The 13,148-nt window shown below is 41.7% G+C and overlaps 1 protein-coding gene across 2 annotated transcripts in view; it reads left to right on the forward strand.

The window, feature by feature from the left end:
* cacna2d2.S (calcium voltage-gated channel auxiliary subunit alpha2delta 2 S homeolog) overlaps positions 1–13,148 on the forward strand; it is a 188,472-nt gene that overhangs the window by 18,966 nt on the left and 156,358 nt on the right. For both annotated transcript variants that reach the window (XM_041561692.1, XM_018261321.2), the window contains exon 2: positions 9,118–9,199. In XM_041561692.1, coding sequence (XP_041417626.1) covers positions 9,118–9,199 — 82 coding nt within the window. The remainder of the gene's footprint in view (positions 1–9,117; positions 9,200–13,148) is intronic.

The following is a 13,148-nucleotide window of genomic DNA, read 5'->3' on the forward strand; positions in this document are numbered from 1 at the left end:
ACTTCAAGATCAGAGATCAGTTGAGTGGCCGCAGGGCAGAATCGATGAAATGAAAAGGATAGAATCATGACAAAGAGTTGCTGTCTCTCTAAATTGTCATTGTTTTTCTGATTATCCTTTTTAGTTAATAGGCATTTCTAATGCCCTAGTGCTGGCCTGTTCCTGTTATTAATCCAAATATCCTGTTTTCATAAAATACCATATTGTAAAACTGCAGTGGTGCTGTTTCCTTTGCCTCACTCTGCTTTCTTAAATCACTCTGTTTATTAATTCTGTCTGGGGGCAGGTGTTTCACTTATGTCTGTAGCAATAAAGACAATCAAAGGAAGCACTGCTGGCCCAAAACCTGCAGGATTTGTGGGTTTACCCAACCCTTTTCCAGTAGGTCAGGTGGTGACTAATTTGTATAACCTCACGAAAGCCCTTTCTTTTGGAAGATGTCTCCCAAAGCTCAGGTTGTATCTCTCCCCCAGACATTCTTCAGTTGTTATTTTTGGGCCAGAACAGCTGAGCTTAGAGGGTGGAATTATGTTCAAGTCCAGGCATATGTTGTGTGTGTGTGAAACTGCTCACAATTTAATTATTACTAATGCTGGACTTTCTGAAGCCTGCCACCTCTTAAGTGGGTGGGGTGACCAGATGGACCCTATTTGGGCTGAAGGCAGGAAAATATCAGAGGACAAAACACCAAAACCCTTATCTGTAAGAACTGACCAGTGGCACCTGTCCGCCCCTGCACGGGAGCCATTTCTGCCCCAAAAAAGCACTGATTAGGTGTAGAAAATTACATTAATATCCCTAACTAGCCAGACAATGGGGGTCATTTATCAACACTGGGCAAATTTGCACATGGGCAGTAACCCATGGCAACCAATCAGATTGCTGCATTCATTGTTCTACTTGCAGCTGGCTTTTAAAAGCTAATCGCTGATTGGTTGCTAAAGGTAACTGCCCATGGGCAAATTTGCCCAGTGTTGATAAATGAGCCCCAATGTCTTATGTGAAAGGCTAAGCACTCACAGCAAACTGCTCCATTTGTCTTTCACTTAAATGGCTATGCCTATTGCTCCACACAAGTGACGGATTTGAGGCCAGAAATGTACATGTACAAAATGCTCCTTGTATTAACAGGGACAGGAGGTTGTCATTAAAGGAAAACTAAAAGGAATACTTAAAGGAACAGTTCAGTGTAAAAATAAAAACTGGGTAAATAGATTGTATGTGCAAAATAAAAAATGTTTCTAATATAGTTAGTTAACCAAAAATATAATCTATAAAGGCTGGAGTGATTGGATGTGTAACACAATTGCCAGAACACTACTTCCTGCTTTTCAGCTCTCTAACTCTGAGTTAGTCAGCTACTTTAAGGGGGGCCACATGGGACATAACTGTTCAGTGAGTTTGCAATTGATCCTTAGCATTGAGCTCAGATTTAAAAGCAAACAGTTATGTGTCCCCCTCCCTGAAATAATCAAGTTTAATTTCACTATTCCTCTCTCAGTATCTGGTTCTCTTCATTCTGTCTTCATATAGGAGTTGGGTGTCAGATATTCATTGACAGTTAAATCCAATATATCTTATAGGAGGCTTCCTTTCCTAGCAGATGAATTGGAACTCACACAAATAACTGATTCCAGTACGAACAAAATCTAACAAAATATCTGCCATCTGCATAAATTCTGCATGTAGAGAGACATGATGTCTGATGATTTTAATAAAGTGAGCCCTAATACATCCATTAGGCAAAAGGAGCCCCCCCTATAAGATATATTGAATCTAACTGTCAATGATTATCTGACAACCAACTCCTGCATGAATAGAGAATAAAGAGAAACAGGTGATGAGAGAGGGATAGTGAATAGTGATGGGCGAATTTGTGCCATTTAGCTTCGCCGAAAAATTCGCGAATTTTGCGCGAAATTCGCGAAACGGCGAAAATTTTGTTTTATACTGAACAATTCCTTTAAGCAACAGATAATTTATATCAGTGATCCCCAACCAGTGGCTTGCAAGCAACATGTTGCTCACCAACCCCTTGGATGTTGCTCCCAGTGGCCTCAAAGCAGGCGCTTATTTTTGAATTCCAGGCTTAAACAAAAGTTTTAATTGCATAAAAACTAAGTATACTGCCAAGTAGAGTCTCCTGTAAGCTGCCAGTTCTCATCCGGGCTAGCAAATAGCCAATCACAGCCCTTATTTGGCACCCTAAGGAACTTTTTCCATGCTTGCGTTTCTCCATAACAGTTTGGGGATCTCTAGTTTATATCATATTAAGTGAATTATTAAAGAATCTTACCAAACTGGAATATATATTTAATTAACTATCGCTTTTTGAAATCTTTTACCCCCATTTTATGATATTCCCTCTGCTGCCTCAGAGATCACCTGACCAGAAATACTGCAGCTCTAACTGTAACAGGAAGAAGTGTGGAAGCCAAAGACCGAACTTTGTCCACTCATTGGCTCATGTGACCTAACATGTATGATGTTTGTTTGTGTGCGCCATGAATAGTAGGATCGCAGGAGGGCCTTTATTCTTACAATAATTTCTATTTAGGATTAAGCAATGGCCTATACTGTACTATCTGTACTAAAAAATGTGTATTATTATGAAAGCAGTTTATTTAAATGAAGCAGGGTTTTATATTATGCAATATATCTTTATAGAGACCTACCTTGTTTGGGGGTATAGTTTTCCTATAGAGGCTGCACACTACTCTCACCCATTGGCCTCGCTCACCAATGCTAGACTGGGAATGGGGATAATGGGACACTAGTGGGTGCTGGAGTCAAAATTTCATACCATGACTAAAGTTACGCCATTGGAAATGGTTACAGTCTGTAGATTTAATCATACCCAGGCCTGTAATAAGATTATATTTGCAGCCTGTAGGAAGGTTCTGATATGCTCATGTCACAGGTCCTTTTGGGTTGGTATTCATTTGTAACCTAATCACCAACATGACACCTCAGATTCGCCTGCTCTTGTATCTCTAAAGTTTTTGTTCCAAAAATACCGGTGACATATGGCCAGGGCAGGGCTGGAAGTTGGTTCCTTGTGGTGTTTGTTCTGCCAGATGACAGCTGTCCTGCCTGGAGGAGGGGACTGCAATGGGAGCTCCTGGGGGGGGGGGGAGAAGCAGATTTCCCTGAGTGCTGCATTAAAAGACCACCTCTTGTACAGGGATATACAGTAGCTCACAATAGTCCAGGGGAATTGATTGCCACTTAGCATATTTGATGTCTAAAAATAGTTACATAAAGTTAAAGGGGAACTGCACAAAAACATAACTTAAGCTTTTTGAAAAGTAAACATAATTTCAAGCAACTTTGCAATATACATCAGTTAAAAAATATGCAGACTTTTCAAGATTTTTAATGGTTTCTGACAGTTCCCTAAGCCGAGCCCCCTGCTCTTATGCTGATCTTTCTGACTACTTTGCTGAGCTGCCTGACTACTGTTACTTTGTATCAACAGCCACAGCCTGCATCCTCCAAACCCCACATTTCCCTGCACACGTGATTTTAAGGAACAGAACATCATAGTGCATTGTGGGTTATGTAGTTCCTGCATGCTGTCTGTAAGCTGTGGAGAAGTTGTTCCAATTTGTAACATCAGTGTTTAGTCCCAACTTCCCTGCCAGGATTTCAAATGATGCAGAAAGAGTAGAACTGTTAAACAGCTGGATTTCAGCATAGAAAATGGCATTTATTCATACTTTTTGAAGAAACAGGTAACTGTGATGGGTATATTAGGTGTTTCTGTGTTATGTGAGCCTCTTTATCAAATTTTGGTTTGGAAGCCGGAGTTCCCCTTTAAGCATTTGGTTTGTAGATGTAGGGGCACAGCCGGCCAAATGCCATGGAAGTGCTCCATTAAACAACATTAGGAGAGGTGCGGACAGGGCATTTTGACTGCTGAGGTGGCAGTTAAAACAGCCCATGTGATAGTAGCAAGAGTCCTCCATTATTCACATGGGATATGTGTGTGGTATTCACTGGATGCCTTTAACTCCTGTCTCTCCTCTGCTAGGGAGCAGTTTGTCTCCGAGACACTTTAATGGGTTTGGATGAAATCAGGGCATATGATAAGATTCCGGGCCACAGAAAGAATGGTAGAAAAATTCCAAAGGCCATTAAATTGGATAATTTATATGGCTGCACGATTGTGCGCCTGGGGAAATATATTTCACAGGTAATTTCCAATCTGTCGGTCTGTGAAAGAAGCCATTATTCTAACTAGAAAAGAGATCATGATGTCACCAGAGCTTTTTATATGTTAACACCATAAGCGCTGAGCCACCGGCACCCAGCACAGAGCAGGTTAATGAAAGAACGGAGCACGTGCTATATCAAGATATCTGGGTCAGCTATTTCCAGGTTTGCTCTAATAAATGTCACCGTTTTTGCTGCTGTTGCCGGTGTTACATCTGTGGGAGGAGCCAAAAGCTGTCTCTTCCATAGACTATATGGCTGGTTGATGGAATCTAATACAGGGCTGTGTGTCAGATTTAGGGCAGAGCAAAGAGTGGGGCCTTTTGCCCTAGGGGTCACAACCCTATATGGAAAATGTCAATAGAAATCTTATATTAGAAGAATTGTGTAATCTATAATTAATTTTCTTATTATTCTAGGGCCCTCAGTGTTATTGAACTACAGTAGATGGGTAATGTGTGAGGGGTGGCCTGGACAATATATGTTTGAATGTTCTCTCCATGCTTACATAGGTTCTCTCCAGGTACGCCAACACGCAGGCAGGTTAATCCGACATACACAATGAGATTGGCCTTGTTTGGCAAGTTCACACTCACACATACTGTGGACAGTTTTATTTGGAGCCAATCTGCCTTATTTGGCCATTCACACTCTGGGCCAAATAGGACTGATCTAATGTTTTGCCTGGGAGTTAATGATAAGATTATATTATGGGCCTATGGCTGTTGTGGCCCCAGCCTGATGGGATTTACAAACCTGCCCGATAGATATATGGCCAGATTTTGCCATTTCTTGAGGGGACAATATGACAACTTATATTGGTCTGTTTATGGGTAATTGTATATGGGACAGTGTCAGACTGGGATCCCAGGGGCCCACCATGAAGGTACCACCATCAAACTATTTTTCCTCCTCTCCTTACTCAATATTTTTAACCTCTTAAGATGGCCATACACGTAGTTCTCTCCCTGATATGCCCACATTGAGGTGGGCAATATCGGGCTGATCCGATCGTGGTCCCTAGGGCCCAACGATTGGATCATAATGTAGCTAATATGGGCGGTCAGATTGCGGGACCAGAATAGATGAGACCGAATCCGAGGAAATTTTTATAGCTGCCCGATAGACATCTGGCCAACTTACGGCTAGATATCGATAGGGGAAGCCCATCGGAGGGCCCTCCACACGGGCCAATAAGCTGTCGACTCTGTCGTCTGTTGGCAGCTTTTATCGGCATGTGTATGGTCAGCTTTTTTCTCTGTTCTTTACATACTACAATCTATCCATCCATCTATGTCTCCTCTTTGTTACCATAGAGAAACAGGGAATGACATTAACATTATGTAGGCCAAATGGTAAGAATCAGGAGGGCTCACTGACATCTGGGAGTTTTCTGGTACCCTGATTGGCTAGTCTGACTCTGATTTGGGACAGGGACTGATATGAATGATATATAATTAAGTATTGGGAAATATCATGGCACTATATATATTTTAGATAGTAATGGGTGACAATAAGGTACCGTGCTGCATGGGGGCTCTTAGGTCTTGAGGGGGCCACATCTGATCAAATCAGAACTGAAGCCAGCAGAACTGAACTGTGCATGTAAATCACATCTCTAGAGTACTTTCAGTGCATTATACATCACTGCCTCAGATGGGGCCCAAAACCCATCAGCTACAGCATGCTCCATTGGCCCTCCAATATAATTTGTTATTGCCTAAACTAATAGATGTGTGGGAGGGCCCACAGTGGGGGGCCCAAAACGTTAGTTATACCACTGTATAATGATAGTTTGCTCCACACCAACAGATGCAGAAAGTCATGCAACTGCCCCACTGAAATTTTCAGAATAACAACAATTTAAAGGAGCAAAACATTTAAAAAATAAAGACCAATTGAAAAGTTGCCTAGATTACTTCCACCTGCATCATAGTAGAAGTTAGATTAATAAATTGGATTTTGTGCGACCCCATAATTATTGTTTTCTTGAGCACCACCACTGGTGGGTGGCTGCATCTGTCAGCAAGGAGTTAACAAGGTACTGGCCCTTTTACAGTTGCTGAGTGATGGGGACATGGTCGGGACGATGCCCTGTAGCACAGACAACGGTGTTACACGCTGATAATACCCTATTGATTTAGCCTGATGTCCTAGTTTACATTGATAAAGGAGGCACGGAGGAGAACAGGTCTGTGTTCAGCGTTTAATGAGACTGGAACAGCTTTTTCTTAATGGGGACGTCTGTGTTTGTCTGGCCCTTTTATCCCTTGCACAGGCCATTGAAACATAGCTGTGTCCTGCAACTGTCATTGTCCCACACACAGGGCCTGTGTTCAGTGAAAGTGAATGTTAAGACACACACGTGTGTATTGTATGGAGCAGGTGTGTGCAATGAGCAGCTGTTAAAGGGTTATTCATCTTTGAATAAACTGTTAGTATAATGTAGAGCGTTATATTCTGAGACAATTTGCAATTGGTTTTCATTTGCTTTTTATTCATTTGCATTATAAACAATCTGGTCGCTAGGGTCCAAATTAGGGTTGCCACCTGTCCGGTTTTGACCCGGACAGCCCAGTATTTTGAGGGGCTGCCCGGGTCTATACTTCCTGCCCGGTTTTCCAAATAAGGAAAACCGGGCGGTATTCCCTTGATTGACACATCATAGCCCCACCCACTGACGTCACAGTCTGCCCACTGACGTCATAGCCCGCCCACTTCCTGCATTTTTATTGTTATTAATTATTCTAGTGTTAATAATCTGGAAGTTAATTGTATATTTCTAAACTTTTGGCAGTGGGAGTAGCATGGTGGGGGGATCCTGTGGAAAGTGTAGCCTAGGGGACTCATATTTCATTATACAATATATATATATGACTAAAACCACAATGAATTCTAGGCCTTACCTGGCATTGCCAGTCTTGTGCCCTGACCTGGGCAAGTGCTGAGCCAGGATCCATGATTGAAACTAATCCTCATCAGGATTGTGTTCTGCTCCACATATGTCAAGCACATACACTGAGCAAAACATGATCTGTAGTGTAGATGCCAAGGGTTATACAGTACGTTGACAGGGTTTGACATGATAAAAAAAATAGCAGCCAATATAGCAGTCACAGCAGTTGGCTTTCTTTAGGTTAGATCAGTCAGGTTGGGGTCAAATGGACAATAAAGGAGTTAACTAATTCTGCTAGTGGCAACATAAATGGATACGTAGCAAGTGCTGGGATAGCGCCAGATATAAACTATACTTGTGGGTCCTATATAGTTACATAGTTAATTTGCGTTGAAAAAAGAAGACAAGGATCCATCAAGTACAACCCCTCCAAATAATCCCCGGTGCATACCTATGGTGGGCTAAATATCTGTAATTGCAAAAAGGTCAAAGACAACAGAAAACTAAAGAGCAGAACAGAAAGTAGCCAAATAGATGAACATAAGAGAAAAGTGTTTAAGAAGGGAAAAACAGAAAGAAAGATAGCAGAACATAACAGGTAATTGGTGCAGACATGCTGCAAAGACTAACAAAGAACACAAGGAAGATACAGGTTTGGGATCCATTATCTGGAAACATGTTATCCAGAAAGTTCTGAATTACGGAAAGGCTGTCTCCCATAGACTCCATTTTATCCAAATCGAAAAAACAATTTCCTTTTTCTCTGTAATAATAAAACAGTACCCTGTACTTCATCCAAACTCATATATAATTAATCCTTATTGGAAGCAAAACCAGCCTACTGGATTTATTTAATGTTTAAATGATTTTCTAGTAGAGTTATTTCATGAAGATCCAAATGATGCAAAGGTCCATTATCTGGAAAACCCCAGGTCCTGGGCATTCTGGATAACAGGTCCCATACCTGTAAAGGGGGCAGAATGGATGAAGAATGTGAAAAAACAGAGGCTATGGGAGCAATTATCAGAACAGAAAACAGGACACACGGATGTAGCAAAGAAAAAAAGTGACACATCCCAAAAGAAATCACTGTAAAATTTTATTAACATATTCTCCATTCAGCAAATGTGTAACGTGTAGGAAAAAGCATGAATATACAGTATATATATGTAGTACTGGTATTCAGCCTAGTATAGAGAATTACCCAGGCACTTTATGTTTCTCTCAGATTACAGATGTCCTAAGGCACATGGAAATAATGTTATTTGCTGAAGGTCGCAAAAAAATCAAACCCAGGCTTGAGGGGGTCTCTTATCTTTCCTACAGCTGCTATCGGTGGTTACTAAACCTATATAATGACTTCTGTTTATTTCCCCCTCTTACCTTGACATTGACCTGGAGGAAGTACGATTTAAACAGATATTTTCACTTGCTGCAAGACATGTTTAGACCTTGAAGCTCCCCATTGTTTTCCTGGCAAATTGGTCTTTTGATGGTCAATTCGTACGATCGTTACGAGAAAATCGTGATCTCACGATGAGGATTGGATCTTTTAAAAATCTCAACATCTATGGCCAGCTTTAGAATTACTGGATTTTTTTTAGCTCTTAAAGGAGCCCTGCACTGGTAAAACTGGGGTGTTTGCTTTAGAAACACTACTATTGTTTATATAAATAATCTTCAGTGTAGCAATTCAAAGGAGAAAAGGCTCAGGTTACACAGCAGATAGCAGATAAGCTCTGTAGAACATAATGGTGTTATCTGTTATCCACTATTAAATCTGTGCCATAAAGTCTGTTTTAAATTTCCACCATTGCTGCACAGCAGCTTGTTTATATGAACTATAGTAGTGTTTCTGAAGCAAATACATCCGTTTTACAAGTGCCAACAGTACACAATGTTTTTATTATTTTAAAACTCTTTAATTTTTTGGTGTTTTAATGATCTCTCCCTTTCTGCTGCCCTTTTGTGTTCTTGCACCTCACCCCCATGTTTATCTTCAACAGGATGCAGTTTTGGGCCAAAAGGTTGGAACAAGAGTTTGACAGAGTCATGCGAATTTTCGGTGGAAGCCAACAGCTGCGAGGGGTGAGTTTTTGAAAAATAGCAGTTGTGCTCTTTATTTTGTGTCATTTGTTTTTGTTTTTCTTTATATAAAAATACTGGGTGACAGCAGCAACCCAGGGCTGTACTGAGTTACTGTGGATTGCCAGGGAAGAAGGAGTTTTTATGAGGACTTTATATGGAACTTTATATGGAACATTGTAAACAGCTGCAGTAGTTGTGGGTTTAAAGCAGAACTAAAGCCTAACTAAAGAAGTTTGCTAGAAATGTTGTACATTATGTTTTGGGGTTGTGTACCAGCCCAAGGCAACCGCAGCCCTTTAGCAGTAAAGATCTGTGTCTTCAAAGATGCCCCAGTAGCTCCCCAACTATATGACAGCACAGAATTTAATAATCAGCCCTGTAGCATCAGCTGTGACAAGTATGAAGTCCTGGATCATTGCTGCTATTGAGAAGCTGAAACTTTAGACTGGTGCAATAAGTTCAGTATATGAAATAGGGCATTTTTAGCCACATTCAATTTTAGGGTTTAGTTCTCCTTTAAGTGATGTTGGGGAGTAGGCCTGCGAAGCAGCACATTACCTAAGTGGCTCTTCTTTGCGCAATGTTATATCTTAATATGGGTGGCAGGATGTGGGTATGCTCTTTGGGTGGGTTGAAAATCTGTGAGATCATATACAAAGTCAACAACTGTCTAGTTTAAGATCCAATTTGTTGTTAGAGTGTGTGCAGTAGTGTCCCAGAACCTTTCCTCCATTCTGCCAACAAAGTCAGGGACCTGTGATACCCATTCTCCGCTGCCAGGAGACACACAAATAAATCATGTCTCAATAGGCTTACAGTATGAGCATTGGCCCGGGGCACAGAATTCCAACTGGGCAAAGATCCACTCATTTTTTGACCCCCGTCAGTCGAGCATTTTGTTCCCAGCTTTAGATTTCACTCAGCCTTGTAAATATTGAATGGATTGGTGGGAGTTTCACTGTTCCCTCCAGCTGCTGCATGGTGTCCGCTTTACTTATCCTTTAAGGTAAAGACAAGTATTTGCAACATATATGTTTTAAACAAATTGCACTTCAAAGTGGTGGGTACTTGGGAGGTAAATATACAATAAAGGGCTCATCTCCCAAATGCCATGCCACTTGGGGCATTTGCAGGCCTGGGCTGGGATTCAAAATAGGCCCTGGCATTTCATGGACATAGAGGTCTAAACAGCTGACCCACCAGCCCACGGAATTGGGACTGTCTATGGTATCTTTCAGCAGCCCCTCAGGCATTTGCCAGGATCCACAGATCGACACTCTGGGCCTTGGCATTAGCTACAGGAGCCTAGGTATGTGCCCGAGTACCCATACCTATCATCATCGTCATTGGCTGTCACTCCATTTTACACCCTTTATTCCCTTCTGACAGACTGCTCCTACCACTCCACGACCACTGAAAAACATATGTTGCTTCTTTTACTGGATTTGCATAACAAGGCTGCCTCTCATGAATAATGTATCAGTTCCATGCCTTGCACTGGGCTCCTCTGGATAATGTAACCACAACACTGATACATTGTTTATTATTTTAATTAACATCTTAATGTTGTACTAGAGCCCTGCACTGGATATCTACAAGTGTTGATGACACTATGGGACTATACTTGGAACATTCCTACGTATTACTAATTCCTTTACCTTGGTCCCAAGATCCTTCAACCCATAATAATATTTTGTGATGCTGGGAGTTGCACTGCAGCATCATCTGGAGACCCAAGATTAATATGATTATTGCATATGTTATTTAGGGCACAACAGTACAAAGCACAAATTTGACACAGCGGCAACTTTCAGAGTTACATATAATTAAGTAGCAACTAAGGTAGAAAATGGGAATTGCCCACCAGGTTCAACCCATACCCCAAAAACTTTTGCTAGATGGCCATTATCAACATGATAAATTTAATGGGGGATTATATATTTGGGTATGGTTAAACTAGCTTGTTGTTTGGACATGACCCATGGCAGCCATATGCAATAAAGTGATAGATCACAAACACTGTGTGCTGGCTGTATATTTGGGCCATAATGGGTTAGTCCAGCCCACTAAAGGTGTACCTGCTCCAATGTTTCTCTGTCCATGTTAAACTCTCCAGCCAAGGAAAGTATGAAAGGAGAACCTGGAAGATAGGTCACAACGTTGGAGCATTGGTACTGTAGGTGTTGACCTACACATCCCAGAACACAAAGTTAGGGTAAGGCCACACGGCGCGATTTCGCCGCGATTCGGCGCTGGGCGAGTTGTCGCTGCGGTTTTAAGCGTTTTTTAAGCCGCAATAGCTTTGTTAACTTTGGCGCTGGCGTCAATGCAAATCGCGGCGAAATCGCTGCGCTAATTCACACGCGGCGATCCTTTTTCTATTGTCGCCCGAAGTTGCCTCGCTGGGCGTTTCCGGGCGACAGTAGAAAAAGAATCGCCGCGTGTGAATTAGCGCAGCGATTTCGCCGCGATTTGCATTGACGCCAGCGCCAAAATTAGCAAAGCTATTTCGGCTTAAAAAACGCAGCGACAACTCGCCCAGCGCAGAATCGCGGCGAAATCGCGCCGTGTGGCCTTAGCCTTAGGGTTGCCACTTTCTCTAGAAAAAATACTGGCCTTCTTATACTTTTATCTTTTTTGCCTATTAATAACATTGGCAGCAGGCAACATCATTTTTACCAGCCAGATCCAGTAGGCTTTAGTTGTCAGAAGCTTAAAGGGATTCTGTCATGATTTTATGATGTCGTTTTTATTACTAAATTACATGGTTTACACTGCAAATACTTCACTCTACATTCTACAATATAAAATTTCATTCCAGAAACAGCAATTGTATTTTTTTTTTAGTTGTAATATTGCTGTGTAGGCGCCATCTCAGGTCATTTTGCCTGGTCATGTGCTTTCAGAAAGAGCCAGCACTTTAGGATGAAACTGCTTATTGGCAGGCTGTTGTTTCTCCTACTCAATGTAACTGAATGTATCGCAGTGGGACCTGGATTTTTACTATTGAATTCTGTTATTAGATTTGCCTGGCAGCTGTTATCTTGTGTTCGGGAGCTGCTATCTGGTTATCTTCCCTTTGTTCTGTTGTTAGGCTGCTGGTGGGAAAGGGAGGAGGGTGATATCATTCCAACTTGCAGTACAGCAGTAAAGAGTGATTGAAGTTTATCAGAGCACAAGTCACATGACTGTGAGCAGCTGGTAAACTGACAATATGGCTAGCCCCATGTCTGATTTCAAAATTAAATATAAAAAAATCTGTTTGCTCTTTTGATAAACAGATTTCAGTGCAGAATTATGCTGGAGCAGCAGTATTAACTGATGCGTTTTGAAAAAACTTTAAATGGAAGCATTTGGGAACTTTTGTATATTTAGACTTTTTTTAAGGGCTGTTCCAGTCACATACCCCATGAATGTATTATGTTGGATAAAGACTTCAGCTACTCAGGGAAAGGAGTAATAATGATCACTCATTATAAAATGCAAGAGTGGATTTGCCAGCTGATTACATGGAGCGAAACAGAGAGGAGCGTGCAGGAGCAGAAGGAGGCAATACATGTAATGTGTAATGTGCCTGTGCAATGTATGCAATGGCAGTTTTGAGGAGTTTTTATTTAAAGCTGACAGATGTGTAATGATGTTGTGAGTCTGGCGCAGCTGCTGACCTTTCTCGCTGCGATGGCAGGACGTATGTACTGATCCTGCTCACACAGCCCACAAACTTGCAACGTTCTGTGCCCTAATAACATGCAGATGAGATGCTAATGTGCCTATAATAACTTATGCAGAGCTGCTTCTGACAAATGAAGCTGGTGCGGCCTGTCCCCCCAGGTGGTGATTAATGTGCGCCAGCGGCTTTCTCAGCAATCTGCGCCCAGTGTTGGGCTGCAAGCTTCACCGGGACAGCGACGGATCGTGATTGGATTTCTTATCCCTGGAGGTCCCTCTT

This window comes from Xenopus laevis, chromosome 4S, assembly GCF_017654675.1.
Source record: "Xenopus laevis strain J_2021 chromosome 4S, Xenopus_laevis_v10.1, whole genome shotgun sequence".
Taxonomy (NCBI): Eukaryota; Metazoa; Chordata; class Amphibia; order Anura; family Pipidae; genus Xenopus; species Xenopus laevis.